At 43.2% G+C, this 17,425-nt stretch overlaps 1 protein-coding gene across 3 annotated transcripts; it reads left to right on the top strand.

Annotated features, from left to right (window-relative positions):
* Positions 1–11,949: 11,949 nt before the first annotated feature.
* On the top strand, positions 11,950–16,217 carry mgst1.2 (microsomal glutathione S-transferase 1.2). 3 transcript variants are annotated; one of them, XM_004082150.5, is made up of 4 exons: positions 11,950–12,089; positions 12,308–12,445; positions 13,828–13,919; positions 15,849–16,217. In XM_004082150.5, the coding sequence occupies exons 2-4, from the start codon at positions 12,329–12,331 to the stop codon at positions 16,093–16,095; spliced, it is 456 nt and encodes a 151-aa protein (XP_004082198.1). In that variant the 5' UTR covers positions 11,950–12,089; positions 12,308–12,328; the 3' UTR covers positions 16,096–16,217. The 3 variants fall into 3 exon arrangements, with proteins under 3 accessions (XP_004082198.1, XP_011488450.1, XP_020569246.1); XM_011490148.4 differs by having other exon boundaries at positions 12,305–12,445; XM_020713587.1 differs by lacking the exon at positions 11,950–12,089 and adding an exon at positions 12,090–12,146.
* The last annotated feature ends 1,208 nt before the right edge of the window (positions 16,218–17,425 follow it).

Here is a 17,425-nt window from a genome sequence, read left to right as displayed (position 1 = left end):
CGGAAAAGTTTGAGGAATAAAAGACAGAACAACAGAACTGCAGACAATACAACCACGACACTTTGACATTTTACTGCTTTAATTAAGGCCCATGCCTCAGCCAGGACAATACTGTTTACTCACAATCCTGTAGTCATTTAGACAGCGGCGCTTTTATGTGCCAAGACCTAACACCACATTACTTCCCTGTGATTGGATCCGAGCTGGTGTTTGCACTCAGATCACGGATGATTCGTCTCCATGCTTGGAGCTCGTCGAGAGGCAGCTAATATAAAAGGAGGGTTGCAGATGGAGCTGCTAATGCCACCCAGCGGTTATCTTTTGGCTGGCAAACCGTGTTGAGTGATAATTAGAAGGACGCTGCTGCATTTACAAATGGAGGAAGCTGGTGGCTTCATCAATTAAAAAACAAACAAAAAAATCATTTCAAGCTTTTCCTGTAATTCAAAACAAGTGAACAAAACACAGCAAAACCTAATTAAAAACTAATGTGAGCAGCAATCTTGCAGGATGTTCCTTCAATGGGTTTCACCTGCTAAAATGATCATTAAAAAAAAGCAAAACATTTTTCTCTGTTTGGATTTTTAAAGTGAACCATTTAACACCAGAGTTTGAGCTCCAGTGTTTACATTCCTTCAAATATCGTAACTATTTAACCAAATTCCAGTGGATTCCAAAGTGGAGAAATGCAGCTTTGTGCTGAGATGCACGTTTTACAGCGGTGCAGTCTTATGCAGCCAACATAAATCTGCTGATTCCTTTGCAGAGAAAAGGGGCTTTAGGCCGTTATGCAACATTTTAAATTTGTGATGCATTGCGCGCCGGAGTAAAAAGTCGTTTTTCTCTGCGTCTAAATTTGCTGATCGTGGCATTAAAGGGTTAAAGCTTTACGAAGCAGAGGCAAAAGATGATAGACTTGTTGCTTTTTGTGCTTTGATTTGTACAAAATCCTGTCATTGTTTCTCTTTTTTTTTTTTTTTTTTTTTTTTTTTTTTCTCTTTTTTTAACTTGTCCTGTCCAACAGCTAGGCAGACAGATGAGAGCTGAGGGCCTCTTGTGTTGGACATATTTTACTTTAACAAGAGGGGTTATTAATCTTCAGACAAACCAAAGGTATGTCTGAATAAACCCCTTTTGTAATTGAGGCCAAACTTTATTAATTTCAAACATGTCTGAAAATCTTTGGTGTTGGACCGGACGGAAAAGGAAAGAGGGGAAGAAGAGAGAGGGACGCTAGAGAGAGGGGGGGTAGGGGGTGATAATAGGAGGGGAAGGGGGATAAGACCATGAAGCAGCATAAAGCAGCAAGTTTACTGGTTGTTAATCATTATGGTAAGGTTCAAATGTAAAAAAAAACAAAAAAAAAGGGCGGAGCCTGTCCACACACACACTCAAATGTTATAAACACACCTGTTAGTTGCAAAAATGTCCACCTGTCGACATGTACACAAAACAGATAGTGTTCACACGCATACTTATGCCTTAAAACCAACTAGTGTGAAATATTTCAGTCATTCAGTCTGTTGAGCTAACACCTGTGCTCAGGTGAGTGTTTATGTTCTTCTAAAATGGATGGTGGAACGTGAAAAAAAGGAGGGAGAGTGCCCAGCCATCCCCACCCCAAGACCCCCACCGCACCAGCAGCGGCAGCCGGAATCCCCCCAACGCCACACGGGAACCGGCAGGGAACAACCGCCGCCCGGGCGACCAAGCCCGCCACCCAGGCCAGGGCCAGCAGGGCCGCCGCAAGGCCCCCAGAGCCAGAGAGCAGGGAGGCACGGAGGGAAAGAGGGCGCCGCCCCAGCCCAACCAGGAGAGCAGCCCCCCCGCCGCGCCGGGAGAACCCAACGCAGGGCCCCACCGGAGAAGGACGCCCACAGCCCCAGACGAGCACCCCACCACCACCCAGGAGTTCCGGGCATCCCCCCGCCCCAACCCCAGGTACGAGCCAGGACCCCCCAAGGGAGACCCACTCCGCACTCCAGGCAGCCATCCGCCCGGCCCACGGTTGGTCCAGGGAGGAGCGAGGCAGGGGCCCGCCGCCCCCGCCAGAAGGGGGGAACCCCGGGGAAAAAAGAGGGCCCACAAGGGGTGTTGTAAATATGGCCCGACCAGGCTCGGCCACAGTTGGAAATTTGGCGGGGCCCAGCACTCAGGAGCAAGGACCAGAACCCACCCCCCAGGGACACGAACACCCCCGGCTCAGATGTAATGTGAACCCCCCCACCGCGCGGAGAGAGCACCGCCGGGCCCAGGAAGCCGGCACCCCGGGGACACAGCCGCCGTTGCAAAGGGGCCCGTACCCCCCACCAGGGAAGAGGCAGGGGACAGATGGTCCTAGGTCCCACCTTCCTTGCAAAATGTGTGTGCGTGTATGTGTGTTTGAGAGAGTGTGTGTGTGCATGTGTGTGTGTTTATGTTGGGATGTATATATTGAGGGGGGAGGGGTGTGTGTACTAAGGGGGATGCGGTTAAAATTGGCGGGTAGGGCACTAAGGGGACGTCTCCTGATTACTCACAGTGACGTCCCCTCACCCTCCCCACCAAGGGGCCCTAAATGTCTAAGGTGCGGTTAAAATTGGCGGGTAGGGTGCTAGGAGGACATCCGCTGCTTGCTGGCAGTGATGTCCAAGCACCCCCCCTACCAAGGGCCCTACATGTCTAAGGTGCAAATAAAACCGAAAGAGGGGGGGCCCACTCCATACGGCAACCACAGGAGGGGGGTCACTGCCTAGTAAACCCCCCCCCCCAAGGCTCATCGCAGGCTAAGCCCCCCACCCCCTCACCCTATTATGAGGTTATATGAGGAAGGGGGTAAGTTGGGGACAGATGATAGACTGTCCCCCGGTGGTCAAACAGCCGTCCCCCGCCCCCCCCCAGCAAGGGGGCCAGGCCCACCCAGCCCCGGGGCCCCACCCCCGGAGGCGCAGACACCCCAGGCCCAGCACCACCACCCCCACACAGAGAGAGGGGAGCCAGAAAGCGCCGGCCCCCCCCCGGAGCAAGCCCAGGCCCCCACCCCCAAACGCCGGCCCTAGAAGAGCTCTGGTCAGGCCTCGACGGGACCGAGGCAGCCAACCGGCCGGGGAAACCGCCGATGGCCTCAGCGGAGACCCCGACCCGTCAACCCCCCCTGCCCCGTACCAATAGTGCCCCCCCCCCCTCCCCCAGAATGCCCCCCCACAGGACAGGGCCGACAAGACCCCCACCCCACCCCACCCCCAGACCCCGCAGCCGAAGCGGATGACACCCAGAGCGACCGGGGGCCCCAAGAGGGTTGTCCCGTCCCGCCCCAGAGCCAGGGAAGGGCCGATTCCAGCCCCAGGTGTAGACGGGAAGCCCATCCAGCGCCGCTGGGCCCCCCCCCCCCCCCGAGCAGCACCCCCCGCCAACCCCCCCCCAGCACAGGCAAAGGGACCACCCCCCCAAGCCAAGCCAGACCACCACCCCACCCCCCCACCACGCACCCCCACACCCAAGCCCAGAGGACCACGCAGCGCCCCAGGCCGCCCCACCCAGGCGCCGGACCCGACCCCCCGACCAACGGAGCCCCCACCACCCCCGGCCAGGCACCGGAGGCCCCGACCCCCACCCCGGCCCACGGCAGAAGGGCAAGGAGCAGCGACGACCATGCCCCCCCCACCCCCTAAGTCACGGAGTTAGCTATGGGAGACCAGAGAGACCGAATTCTTTCAAAGTTACTTGAACTTTGGGCTGACATTTTTTCCAAGCTGATATGATCAAGCAGCAGATTTCTGTGTTGACTTATATTTATATTTTTTTTGCTTTTCCAATTTATTAAAATAGTTTTTTTAGCAATGCAAAGAGTTATGAAAATGATAGAGCCTAATCCTCCTTCTACATCGATGGCACTCATGTCACCAAGCACACAAAGTGACGGTGAAGCTGTGATTGAAACCTTAAGCCAGACTGATAGATTGGCACATACCTGCTGCCAGAGAGCCTGGATAGGCGTGCAGAACCATAGTGCATGCATGTAATTGTCGGGTAGATTACTGCTTATAAGCTTTACAAATGTATTAATTAACTTTGTTAATAGTTTATTAATTGTTTTGCAGCACCTCATCTAAAGTGTGGACGTTTTTTTTTACCACAAACAACCACAAAGCATAAAGATTGTAAAAAAAACTTTATGACATTAAAACAGACTAAACATACACAAATGGTTCTGTAAAAGATATATAAAAATTTAATTCAGACAAATACTTTTTTTTAAAAAACATATATACTGGTGTTGGATGACTAGCATCATATCTAATAAGGATAAAGTATTAGCATCTATCCTGAGTGAAACATTCATTGCAAATCCCATCACCAGGAGACAATTCTCTGCATTCAATGCCAACAGCATTCAACCACTGTTGCCTTGCTTGAAAGTCCACAAGAAAGTTGCACAAGCCAGTAATTTTTGAAGAACGAGGACAATAAACCTACAGGAGCCATGCTAAAGCTAACACGCTAACGACCGACCGGTACAGAATCAAAGATGGGCGGGGCTTTTTTCGTCACCTGTGTGAAAGCAAAGTCTAAGAGGCCATGCAATTGGCTTAAAGTGAGCACGCCTGTTTTGCTGATGAGTTTGATTGACAGATTCATTAGCCAATGGTGACATTAGTTAACCTGCCCATCTTTGATTATGAATCGATGGGCAGGTTAGCGTGTTAGCTTTAGCATGGCTCCTGTAGGTTTATTGTCTTCGTTCTTCAAAAATTACTGGCTTGTGCAACTTTCTTGTGGACTTTGAAGCAAGGCAACAGTGGTTGAATGCAGTTGGCATTGAATGCAGAGAATTGTCTCCTGGTGATGCGATTTGCAATGAAGGTTTCACTCAGGATAGATGCTAATACTTTATCCTTTATAGCTTTGATGCTAGAGTCATCCAACTCCTGTCTATATGTTTTTTTTAAAAAAATTATTCTTCTGAATTAAATTATTATATATCTTTTACAGAACGATTTGTGTATGTTTAGTCTGTTTTAGTGTCATAAAGTTCTTTTTACAATCTTTATGCTTTGTGGTTGTTTGTGCTAAAAAACGTCCACACTTTAGATGAGGTGCTGCAAAACAATTTATAAACTATTAACAAAGTTAATTAATACATTTGTAAAGCTTATAAGCAGTTTAGTAATATGGATTCAGAAGACAATGGTCTGACTTTAGATGTTAATAAATCTTATTAACACTTTCAGGTATTTGCAAGACATCTATAATGCTAATAAATATCTTACTAGCATCTGACACATTAATAAAGCCTATTAATTTGTTAAGTTAGTTAATAAAACTTATTAAGCTTATGAACACTTAGGCTTGTGTGAGACATCTATAATGCTAATAAATATCTTACTAGAACCCCAAACAATAATAATACTTCTTAATTTGTTAACAAAGGTTGTTAATAAATCTTATTAAGCTTATTAACACTGACACATTTGTTAGGCACCTATAATATCAGTAAATGCATCATTAGCATCTTGAAAACATCCTAATAATAATGCTTGTAAATGTGTTAACTAAGTAATTTAATAAACCTTATTAGACTTATTGTACTAATAAATGTCTTACTAACACCCTATAAATTAATTTATAATGCTTGTTAATGTGTTAACAAAGCTGGTTAAGGAATCTTAATATAAAGTGTTACCGAACTATCTAATCGACATGGCAGTGAAAGCCTCAGACAAATCAACAATACTACAATTTTTGCTAAAATCCTCCATTTGTCCCTCCGCCAGACTTGTTATCATTATGGTCTGCTCCACCATCATTTTTTTTTTTCAGTACAAAGCACATACTTAACTGGCAAGGCCAATGAGTGATTTCTTCTTCAGGGAATCGCCCAGATGCACTATAACAGAGGCCACCAAAGTCTATGTGGTTTTGCCAAGGCCAAATGAACCAAGGCAGGCCCACAGCATCACCACATGTGTGTTTACGTTATTAAACCTTCAAGGTTCACCCATTGCTGTGGTTTATTGCAGTTTTCTTGTAAGTTTTAACTGTTGAGTTTTGTGTAATTGTTGCATAATGAGACTTTAAATGGCAAAGCAGCCTCATAATGTCTTTAATTACTCTTTTTCAGACAAATTATATTCATTTGCACTTTGAGGTTTTCAGCTTCCTCTGCAGAGTTTCATTAGTTCAACACCTGGGAGGTTTGGGGCAGGAAATGAAAAGGTTGAAATAAATGAACTGGACCTTATTGAGATCTGTCATCTGGGATGGCTCCACACGTCTCCTGGGCTCCCACAGCGCCGCTCCCTTCTCAGCCCCTCTCCACACTTTTCTCCGCCCTTCTTCCGCCTCACTCTTAATTACTATTTCATCTCTCATTTTCCTCCAGAGCTCACTCCTGAAGCCCCCAGCTCGTGGCCCCGTCTGCAGATGATAGAGAAGAAAGAAAAACAATCAGTGGGAGCTCAGCCTAAGTCAGAAAGTGAATGCTAATGACTGGAGTCGGTGACAACCCGTAGGAAAGTTGCATCACTGGGATGGATTTAAAATTGTTTGAAAGTGTAACCTCATGTTCCTGCTTGTTCCCGTGTTAGGAAGGAACCATTTGAGACTGAAATGGGAAATTCTCTCAAATCAGACTCTGACAAGTTTACCTGTTCTTCCAAAAGTAAGGTAAATTGGTTTAAGCTTGTGGGATGCCACTAAACATATGTCCAGTTAAGTTTAAAAAAAAAATTGTTGAATTTTTTGTTTCTTTGATGTGCATACAAACAAGTTTTGGAAACACCATTCTTTAAAAATAATAATTGTTTATTTTATTGGTTTATTGGTTTGTTTCAAACAGTTAAAACAAAGGAAAGAGACATACATGAAAATACATAGACACATAGCACATTTATAATCTTGACCAAATTATGTTTTACTTAGAAAACAAAAATTCAAGTTTCTTCTAAGAAAAAAACATCCTTATGATAGGTTTATTTTTTTTCAGTTGACACTTTTACGATGTTGGAATGAGAAATGTTAGCATAGATTTTAAGGAAATTTTTTTTAAAAATTACTTCATAGTTGAAATCCAAAAAATGTTACACATCAAAAACGGCCTGGTTGCTATGGCCTTCCACCATTGTAGGCTGAAATCTTTCCATAAATATTTTGTTTCCTGCCAGTTCATTCATTCCTGCATCTGTAACAGCTAAAAAATTCGAACTATCCCCGTTGAAAAAAGCTGCATAATTCACTTCAAGCAGCAGCAAAATCTTGATTTTGGTAAAACCTTTTTGCTTTTTTGAGCACGCCCACTGGAAGGTTAAAATTCACGCCACAGTTCATTGGTTTGGATCGTCCACCATTTTCTGCAGTAATAAAAGTTCATGCTGTGGACCAAACGTGCAGCCAGGTCTTCATTTACTTTGTAGACATAAAGTAGTGTTTAGTGTGAAAAAATTAGCACTTTGTGGCCACAAATTAGATTGTAGATGGTAAAATACTAACATCTGCACATAAAATCCTAACAAAATACTAATTTGTGGCCACAAATTATTAATTTGAGGGAACAAATTATTTCTTGTCTTTTTTTATTGTCATGTTCAGGACTCCGTAATATTTGGCGTTAAAAAAAAATGTCGTGAGCATGCGTCTGAATTGCGATGGAATCCCAGATACTTGAGGTTAGTGAGTACATTTCCATTTCCCATCATTTCAGAGGATTAGCAGGAGCAGATCATTTTTTTCTTCTTGTTTTCTCTGTCTTGATCAGGCATGACCGACCCCAAGTGGGAGGTCGTTGGAACTTTCAGTTCAGTCCAGTTCAGTTTTTGGTTCATTTCTAAGAGCACTGCAGGAAAGCAAAACCCAGTCACATATAAGGTTGAATTTCATCCGCCTTTTCCACTCATTTGGACCAAGTGAAAGCAGCCTTAGCAGTTTCAGAATAGCTTTACTCGCGTTAGAGTTAATGCTGTGGTGCATTGGTCTAAAATTTGCTCTCGCCAGTTTATGACCATTTATCATGTCGTCACAAGCTCCTTGAGTTACATCTGATGAAGATAAACCATGTTGTGTTCTCCTGCTGGAGATCAATTAAGAGGAGCTCACGTCTCCTCCCCTCTGCTCTTTGAACAGCAAGTCGGCCTGCAGGTAATAAAGCCCTGAGCGGGTGCTGAGTTACATTCACACCTCCAGCTCTGCGATGGAGGCACTGGAGAGCTGGTTTGTGAAATCCTGCTGTGCCGACAGCCTCAAAGACATGAGAAGGGCTGTGATGGATGTTCTGGGTCCCGGTGTCTCCACGGCCTTGTTGCAGGGCTGCTGCACGCCGCCGGTGAAGCACCTCTGAGGCTGCAGGAGTGTGGCGGTAATGAAAACAAAGCACTGAGCATCTGCGTCCACGCTCCAAACCATCTGGCAGCAGTTGAAGTGTTAGACCTCGTTCAGATGAAGAGCAGCCAAAAAAAGAAAAGCTGGTTCAGTGAAAAAAAAGGTCTATGATGGGCTTTTGATAATGCCTTTTGTTTACTGTTCACTGAAACATAAAGTCAGTAGAAAATGGTAAATACAGCTTTTTAGTTACTGAGCACAAATAAAGGCTTACTTCAGTAAAGACTCATTTTGTGACTCTTTGGTACAAATCTAATGCTGCATTCACCGAATTTGATTTGTACTGCAAATTTGTGTCTACCACATGCCTCAATTCATTGCTTGACACTTGTCCAAAACCATAACACACACACACACACACACACACACACACACACACACCCCCCCCCGTTTTGAGAGGTTTTTGAGATCATTCAGAACGGGGAGGTTCACCCTCCACTGCAGGAGCTGCGTTTGGATGACGATCGCTTTCAGCAGTACTTCCGTCTCTGTGACCCACCTTAACGACTTTCATTAGTCCAAGATGGGTAAAATAAAAATAAGAACTGAAGCAAGAAGGTTTTTTTTTTTTTGTCTCAACAAGAAAATATTTCATCAGGGGGGTATTCCAGAAAGCAGGTTATGCTAGCTCCCACGGTAAGTTTGAGGCTAAGGAAGTTGATAACCTCAGCTTTCGGTTCCAGAAATGGAGGTATGTTTCAGGGTATGTCAAGTTGCTATAGCAACTCATGCTCTGAACATAACCTGGTCCGGAGCAGGTTTAGTTGAAGGTTAGCTTGTTTACAGAGAGGTGGAGCAGCATGGCGTGTCCATTTGAAGATGATTTAGTGGATGAAGAAGCTCAGATAATACTTTTTCCACCATGAGAAGGTGATAAGACCATGTATGGATGTTTGAAAAATAAACTTTTTTACTTTGATCTAACTTAATTATTTGCTTCAGTTAAGATAAATAATTTTTTTGTTTAGTCAATTTAAAAATAACACGTAGTTTTCCGACAGTTATTTTACTTTCATTCAAATTAATTCAATTAATAAGTAGGTGTAACTTTGGTGCTGCTGTTAGATCGGCACCGCAAGGGATTGTGGGATATCATTCCCTTTGCCTGTCTACAAGCAGAAACTCTTTCTTTTGCTGATGATGCAGCCATATTACTTTTTTGATGGACGTATAATCTTTTTACGCTGCCATTAAAAGCTCAAACTCCGTCTGAAGTGACACGCTGTCTTTTTTTTCTCCACGCGTTTCCATGGTGACTCCGTAAAGCGGCGATCCATTGAGAATGTCTTTATGTACATGCCGTGCACGTGCACTAACCCAGGGTTACCAAGTCGAGCGTAATTACGCTAACTCATATCCGGTCTTTTGGAACCGACATACCCAGAGTAAGCAAGTTCTGGCAGATTTCAGCCAGAGTTCAGGCTTAAAGTCAGGCTAGTTTAAACATGCTTCCTGGAATATCCCCCATAGGAGTAGAGACACTGACAATCAGTGGTATTTTGGTTTAGTACTGAAACTCCTGACATACAAATCGTGTTCCGTGTGACCACAGCTGAAAACATCCCATAATTCCGTGGCTTTTTGTTATTCATATTTGAGTTTATTTTTCTTTGTTTTTTTTAGGCTTTACAAACACATTTACAAACACATTTTCCTCTACAAAGTCTGGACTTTGGGGAAAAATCACATCACCTGGAAACCTGTGAACACTGCTGCGGTTTTTGGGCTCAGCTCAGACTGAAGCTGCTGAGCACATTTTTTTTTGTTGTTGTTGTTTTGCTTATCTATTTTTTCTATAAACATTTCTTCTGCGTTGAGTTAAAATTTCTGATCTCTCTTTCTTTGCGTAGTGGAGTTAGCTTGTTTGCTGCCACACCTCGTTTCAGTTTGTAATCCGCAAAGCTGCTCCTTGTTTGTCACTATTGTCTTAGGCAGTTTTCTCTGCTTGCTGCTGGACACTCCTGACTTTTGTGGGTCAAACTTCCTTTTTAGTTTATTGGTTGACAGTTCATTCAGTGATTTCTGTGTTTCTACCATTCAGGGGTTTGGCCAATGTCTGCATTCTTTTGACCTCAGACACAGTAATTAAGTTATAAAATATATTTTTTATTTTTGATATTCCAAAACTGGATCTCTGTCTGTTTTCTAGAGTTTGAATTGACTTGACTTTGCTCTAGAATATAATTTTTCTTTAGTTCAAAAGTACTAAAATGTTTTAGTTTCTTTGAGGTTTTACCATTTTTTTGTTGAATTTTAAAGGTATTTTTTTCTGTCAATTTCCAACTATTTGTGTTAAATTATGTTTGCATGATTATCTACCTATAAATATCTAACACAGTGTATAGATTACAACAGAGTCCAAAAAAGGAAACTTGTTTTTATTGAAAAAAAGACAAAAATGCAAATGATAAAAAAAAACTACTAAAAATGTATTCATATCAATTACAGTTAAAGATGTTAAAATGATTAGGGAATTTCCAAAAGAAAAATAAAATAAAATCTATGGTCTGGAAATCCTCAAACACAGTATGTGCTGCTTGCTGTTCACTGAAAATGACAAGTCATCTACCAAGCTGTATTCAGACAGTTTATAAATCTGATGTAATCCATATGATATTTTTCATTAAGTCCTAATATAACTGAAAGCAGCTGTTCTCCACGGTCAAGTAATCACAGAGAGGTTCTCAAAATATTTCCACAGGGTTCTGTCGAGTCCTGAAGAGAGCAGCCCTTAAAGCCCTCAACACACACTTTCCTGAGATCCAGGCAGATTCATTCATCATCTGTGATGAAAAGCAGGGGCCAGTTCTGAAGGTCCCACAGATGATCCACTCGCTCTGATGAGCAGCTCAAAATAGCAGAGAAAACATGTTCATCCCCGAGGTCAGAGCGGTGGAGAGCAGACGGGTGGAAGCTGAGAGCCTGTTGTTTCCACAGTTTATTGTTCTCAGAGTGGTTTGTTAAATACTCCTGACCCGGAGCGTATTTACATTTGAAACTAAACTTTAGCTTAACAAATATCTATAGAGTCGTGTGTAAATCAAATCGGTGTCACAGCTGTGTTTGAGAAAGAATGAACTACACCTAATTTAAGTTAATCAATAAGCAAATCACTTCAACCGGCAGTCACGATTACATTCATGGGATTATGGGATGGAAAAACAATTTTCTCAAATTGATATACCATTGTTACTTTGGAAAAGATTATTGTGACACTTGTAAACAACAGTAAATGTAACTTGTAATTGGTAACAAGTACAGTTTAAAAATTGAGCCAACGGGAGGCCGCCTTCTCCAGAAGCAGTCAGAAGGGGGCGTTGCTTCCCCTCCGGTGTTATTTTGGACAGGAAATCAAAGCAACTTGTGGGAAAAAAAAGGCTTAATTTCTTTTTAATTAGGTTCTATTTTTGGCTTCACACATGTATAGTGTCACTTCAAACATGTTGATCATCTACATTTATTTGTTGTCCCTGTCGTCTCTTTCTGTGTCCTGAGGTTTAATCTTTTCTGACCCTTCACTGCAGAAAGTGTCTGATTTGTTAGAAAAAAGCTGTGGAACTTTGCTCATTTCTCTGTGGGAAGACCAGAGGAATGCAACTGCTGAGCTGTGATCTGCAGAACTCTTCCCCAACAGGAAGTAGATTGTTTGCAGACTCTTGCCCCGCCCCCTGGTTTTTCTAGGAAGTATTATTGTGAAACACTCAGTCAGACCCGCTCAGCTGCAGAGGCGACAGGAGGTGAGTGGAGCAGAAAACTTTCCCTTCTGTGCTTTACTTGTTGCTGTGCTCTGTAATGTAGGTTGATCTTTTTTGTTTTGTTTTTAACTATGACTGTTCTAGCTGCTGACCTGGTTTTAGCACACATACTAGTGCTACATTCAGTGCAATCATGTGATTGTGTAGCATCATGGTTTTTCCTCTTCTGCTGACTGAGAGGAGCAACTTTGTCTCAGCAGTTAAACCTCCGATCAGCAAAGATGACCGAGCTGCTGAAAGATCAGGTGTTCATGGCCTTCACCACCCATGCGGCCATCGTCACTCTCAAGTTGCTGTTGATGGGGCCTCTGACTGGATACTTTCGCATCACCAGAGGGGTGAGACACCCCCACACTCATAACTGTTGACTGTTTTCATCTGTGTATAAGCAGGTTACTGTTTTGACCCAGACAGAAACTTGCCTCTCACTAGGAATGCCTAAGCTCAGCCACATACCTGCCAGTCCGAGATCAAGTCTGAATTGTTTTGTTCTCAATTATTCCAAATATTTTCAACTTTCTTCAGTTTTCTACAGTGGCCCTGGAGTGCAAATCACAGCAACAAATCACTTGATGCAAAACCATTTTGAAGATCACAACAATTAAAAAATGCAGAATAAATATTCAGGAAAAACTGCATTACATTTTAGAAAACCAAACAAAATTCCAGAAACCAAAATTTGAAAATGAAAAACAAAAGTTATTTACAGAAATCAAAATGAAATGTTAGAAAATGATACACAATGAGACAGGGAAAATGTGGGTACTGTAGGACATCGCCGACTGGATGACGACTTTTGTCCACCACTTTAACCCAAAGTTATTTGACAAAATGAGCGATGTCCCAAGATATTTACTTTTTTAACGTTTGTTTTGTTTAGTTTTCTGTAAATCACTGAGCCTGTGTCCTGACATGGACACAGGCATGGATAAAAAAATCTCGTTCCCACAAATTAATTTTCAGTTCCCTCGAAACAATGAATTTGTAACGGCAGAAATCGGCTTTTGCGGCAGGACGGAGACCGTACCGGGATGTGAATGAACGCAGATAATGAGACATGATTACCGATGATTTTGTAGAGCCTTTTTAAAATAAATAAATCTCATCTCTAAACTTCCTCAGTGTCTCAGACACACACAATGTGAAGGTATCTGCTGTAAACCCAAGTATCGCTAATATCCGTGTTTATGAATGACTAATCTCGTGAATAATTATTTCGTTCGCACAAATTGATGATTTTATCCACGTCAGGACACGGTGACTGATCATTTTTAAAAACTGGGGGACTGTGGTTGTTCGTAATCCTGGCTGTAAATGGAGTTTGATATTATCAAGATGACTTTGTTTGTCGGTTATCTTATGTATTTATTGTTAGTCCATCTGGATGAACTGTGACAAACATCCTTGAGAAGCTGCTGTCATAAAAAACGAATCCAGCTGTAGATTAAGCTTTCAACTATTAAAACATAAAAGTTGATGTTTTAGTATTTTTTTTAAGGTACTGCATTGATGAGAGTGGCCTTTAGATAATAGGAATGACTTTAAAATGTTCTTTTTCTCGGAAAAGAGTTGGAGCAACAGGAAGTGATTCAACATCCAGCGTTAGGAGAAATCCTTTTAAAATTGCAGAAAAGGGTTCAAATGCAGAGATGTCTGCGTTCACCTGCTGCTTTTGGGCACATGACCTTCATGTCTGACTGTTTTCTCTCCACCTTTTTAGTCTTTTGTCAACCCTGAAGATGCACCTGGGAAAACGGTGGAGGAAAAAAAGAAGACGTTGAAACCCAACGAAGACGTCGAGAGAGTTCGAAGGTGAGATGGCTCCTCGCCTCTGTTATGCAATCGTTTAAAAAATGTATAGAAATAAAATTCTAGTTGCGAGCGGCTACCTGCCCCAGCCCTCGCTGTCGCCCTTGGGTTTCCCTGGCAACAGAGGTTTTTTGTTAACGCCGCCCACATTCCGGATATGTTCATATCATACACCATATAATTTTGTTCAGCTCGAGCCAGCAATTCATATATGAAATATTTATAATATTTCAGTGAAAAACATGCAAACAACACGAGAATGCCACATTTGCAAGCTCGCCACGCTGACGCCACAGCTGCCATGGGGCAGACGGACAGAGGCGTGGCTGCCAGTAAGCGCCTACGACCCCTCTGACCATCACCAGTACATTCACACACCAGTGGAACCACACTGGAGGCAGGGACGGTGAAGTGTCTTTCCCAAGGACACAACGACAGCTAGCTAGGGGGAGCGGGGATCAAACCCCCCATTGCTTAACCACCAGAGCCACAGCTGCCCATTTAGGGTGGAGGGTTATTCTCTATGCCAGAAATTCATCTTCACCAGATACTAGGTGTGTGCAAATTTTGGTAAGTGTTTCAGTTAGTGGCGGGGGCAATGTTTTCACTAAATTGCTAAATCAATCTGGTTCTTTAGTCCAGAACCGATGCGGGTCAGAATAATGAAGGTTCACTGTTGGGCTGTTTGTTAACGGATCATACTTCTGCCAATCAGAAGCTTCCTGTTCAAAATCCATATTAGCAAAGTCATGGGCATTTTAATATCCTGTTTGCATGTTTAAACTCATCCTGTGAGTTATCTCCCATCAGGACAGTAAAGAAAATCCAGAGAATCTCAACGATTCTCTTCACAACTCAGTTTCGTTAGTTTCCGTGGACTTTGACTCTGAGATACCAGAGAGAAATCTGGCCACTGATCAAAAAGGAATCGTAACAATTTTTGACATTTTCTTGTGAGTGCAGTTTTTTGTTCACCGACTGTTTCATGAAATGTAAAACTCAAAAAAGTGATTGGGAAAAGGCGTCCTAACCCTTACAGTGACTTGCTTTTTTTTATTTTTAAAGGAAAATATGCAGCTTGTAAATGTTTGAAATGACCCGTGCTGCACTGATCTGCAGGTAAAGCACCTCAGCTTGTGTTTTGGCCTCAGGAAGAATGCATGTTGAAAGAACAGACTGGTTCTTCCAGATATGACAGCGCGTTTTTAACGGAAACCAGTTGTTCAGAGATACTCATCAAGCACTGGCGGGTGGGGTTCACTCAACACCACCAAAAGAAACAGGTTTTTAGAGATTTGAGAAAACTGCTGGCAGACATTCGAGGTCAAAACTGCACTAGAAGATTCTCAACCGTCTTTGGGAGCGCCAAACTTTGCATTTTGCATGGTAAATCAGCTGCAGTCACACCATAGAAGCTTTGCCCTCTGCTGTTTGTAACCACAGAAGAGGTCACATCCACGAACGCCTCGGAAACTTTATGGAGCTTCATAGCAGCGCGTTCATCCAGTGCAAAGATCTCCACATCTAAAACACGCAATCTGACCCCCCCAAAAGAAGAGGTAGTTCATTGAGGGGGGTGTTTCCTCGCTGATCTAGAAGCACTAGTGGAGTTTTTCCTATCCTTAAAGCTATAGTTACAGACCGTCTGATTCACTCCTCCAACCCAAGCAGGGATCCAGGCCCATTTTGGAAGTTCATTCATCTTCGAAACCGTTTTATCCCTTTCGGGGTCACTGGCTGCCAGGGCCTATCCCGGCCACTTGTGGGCAAAGGCAGGGGACATCCTGGTTGCCAGTCTGTCGCAGGGCCCATTTTGGAAGTGCACCTCCAAACCTTTTCATGTCTGAGCAGACACTAAAACAATAAAATCAGTGGGTAAAGATCACCAAGTAAACCATTGATGATTGAAAGTGTCCTGTTTATGTCCTGAAGGTGCCATCAGAACGACCTGGAGAACATCCTCCCGTTTGTTTTCATCGGCCTGCTTTACGCCCTGACGGGACCTTCGCTCTCCACCGCCCTCATCCACTTCCGCATCTTCACCGGCTCTCGTTTCTGCCACACGATTTCCTACATCCTGGCTCTGCCTCAGCCCTCCAGGGGTCTGTCCTATGGTGCAGGCCTGGGGGTCACCATCTCCATGGGTGTCCAGGTGCTCCTCAAGGTTCTGGTCCTGTAGAGACGAGTCCTGCTCCCACAGAGGATTCCATACATGAGATGTTGTCTCATTCCGGTCTCATCGTTGCACATCCTCTGTACTGCTGGAATTGTTCGGGGAAGTAAAGTTTTTTCTCAACAGTGCTCAGCTGTGTTTGTGTTTATTTGGGATGGAACCACATGCAGCAGGACTAATGTGCTAAAAAGTCCAAACTCCAGTCATGTAGCTGAACTTTGAAGCGGTTTAGCTTGCCGGCTGTGTAAAATCACTCTGCAGGTGGCAAAGCAGCGAAACATCCACATTATTTTCTGCTTTACAGAGTCGTCTGGATGTTTATATACCTTTCTGATTATATTTAATTAGTTTAAAATGCTAAAAGATGAAAATGCTGTGGAGGGGATTACTCATTGTTTTACCATTTTCTGCTGTGTTTGTGTGGGTGTGGAGAGTTGAGTTATTCTGCCTTTGATAAAGCACGTCTTCTTCGATGTGGCTGCTATAATGATCCACACTTTTCCTGTTTGTTTCCATCACTGCATAAAGACATTTGAACACTGTGGACTTGAGCTCTTGCAGTTCTCTAGAAAAGAAAACCTTTTTCTGGGCCCGTCCATAAAAACGCTGAGTCGCTTTGGTGTTAACTAAAGAGTTGTGCAACAGCTAGTTGTTTCCAACTAGTGGAATTGCAGTTGGGTGAAAGGGAGAAGTTCAAAGTCTTCATGTTAGCAGTTCCTGTGTGAAGCAACAGAGAATTTAGTTCACCTGCAGAGGATTTCTGACCATTTAGATCTCACTCCGATCATCTTGAGATCTATTTTCAAAGTGTTTCTAGTGGTCTTTTAATATGATGATGTTATTATTAGCCAAAATCCAAAACCCTTGTTGTTTTCTAGGATGTAGTTTCTGCAGAGCAGCAGGACTCTTTTTAATCTGCTCCTGATTCACAATGGTTTGAATAAAGAAATACTCAGAAATGCATATTTGAGCTTAGTTTTTGTTGATACGTGTCCTGCAGCATCAGAAAAATGCCACAAGAACACATCAAAAACATGATTTTCATTGTAATGAGTCTTTGATGCTGTCATTAATTGAAAGGAGATTTTCGTCCAAAATCTCACCATACATGGCCCCAGTCATCAGTTTAATTCATACAGATCAGTCGTCCTGTCCCCTTTGCAGAAAGTTGCCCCAAACCATGATTTTTCCACCCCCATGCTTCCCCCTATGGTGGTTTTGGGATACAGCTGATCATTTTCCACTTTTAAACACGGCAATTAGGAATTAGTAATAATTTATACCAAAAAGATCCATTTTGGTCTTATCTGACCACATGATAATCTCCCAGTCCTTC

Source organism: Oryzias latipes, chromosome 22 (assembly GCF_053564925.1).
Source record: "Oryzias latipes strain Hd-rR chromosome 22, Olatipes_Hd-rR_3.1".
Classification (NCBI taxonomy): domain Eukaryota; kingdom Metazoa; phylum Chordata; class Actinopteri; order Beloniformes; family Adrianichthyidae; genus Oryzias; species Oryzias latipes.
Note: the sequence above shows the minus strand (reverse complement) of the source record. Positions and strands in the feature narration are given on the sequence as shown.

What these genes read in the sequence shown, in the direction of transcription:
- mgst1.2 (XM_004082150.5), top strand. Translation starts at nt 12,329, where the DNA reads ATGACCGAGCTGCTGAAAGATCAGGTGTTCATGGCCTTCACCACCCAT. An exon ending in ACTTTCGCATCACCAGAGGG is followed by an intron (nt 12,446 to 13,827) that starts GTGAGACACCCC and finishes CCACCTTTTTAG; the next exon opens with TCTTTTGTCAACCCTGAAGA. An exon ending in GACGTCGAGAGAGTTCGAAG is followed by an intron (nt 13,920 to 15,848) that starts GTGAGATGGCTC and finishes TATGTCCTGAAG; the next exon opens with GTGCCATCAGAACGACCTGG.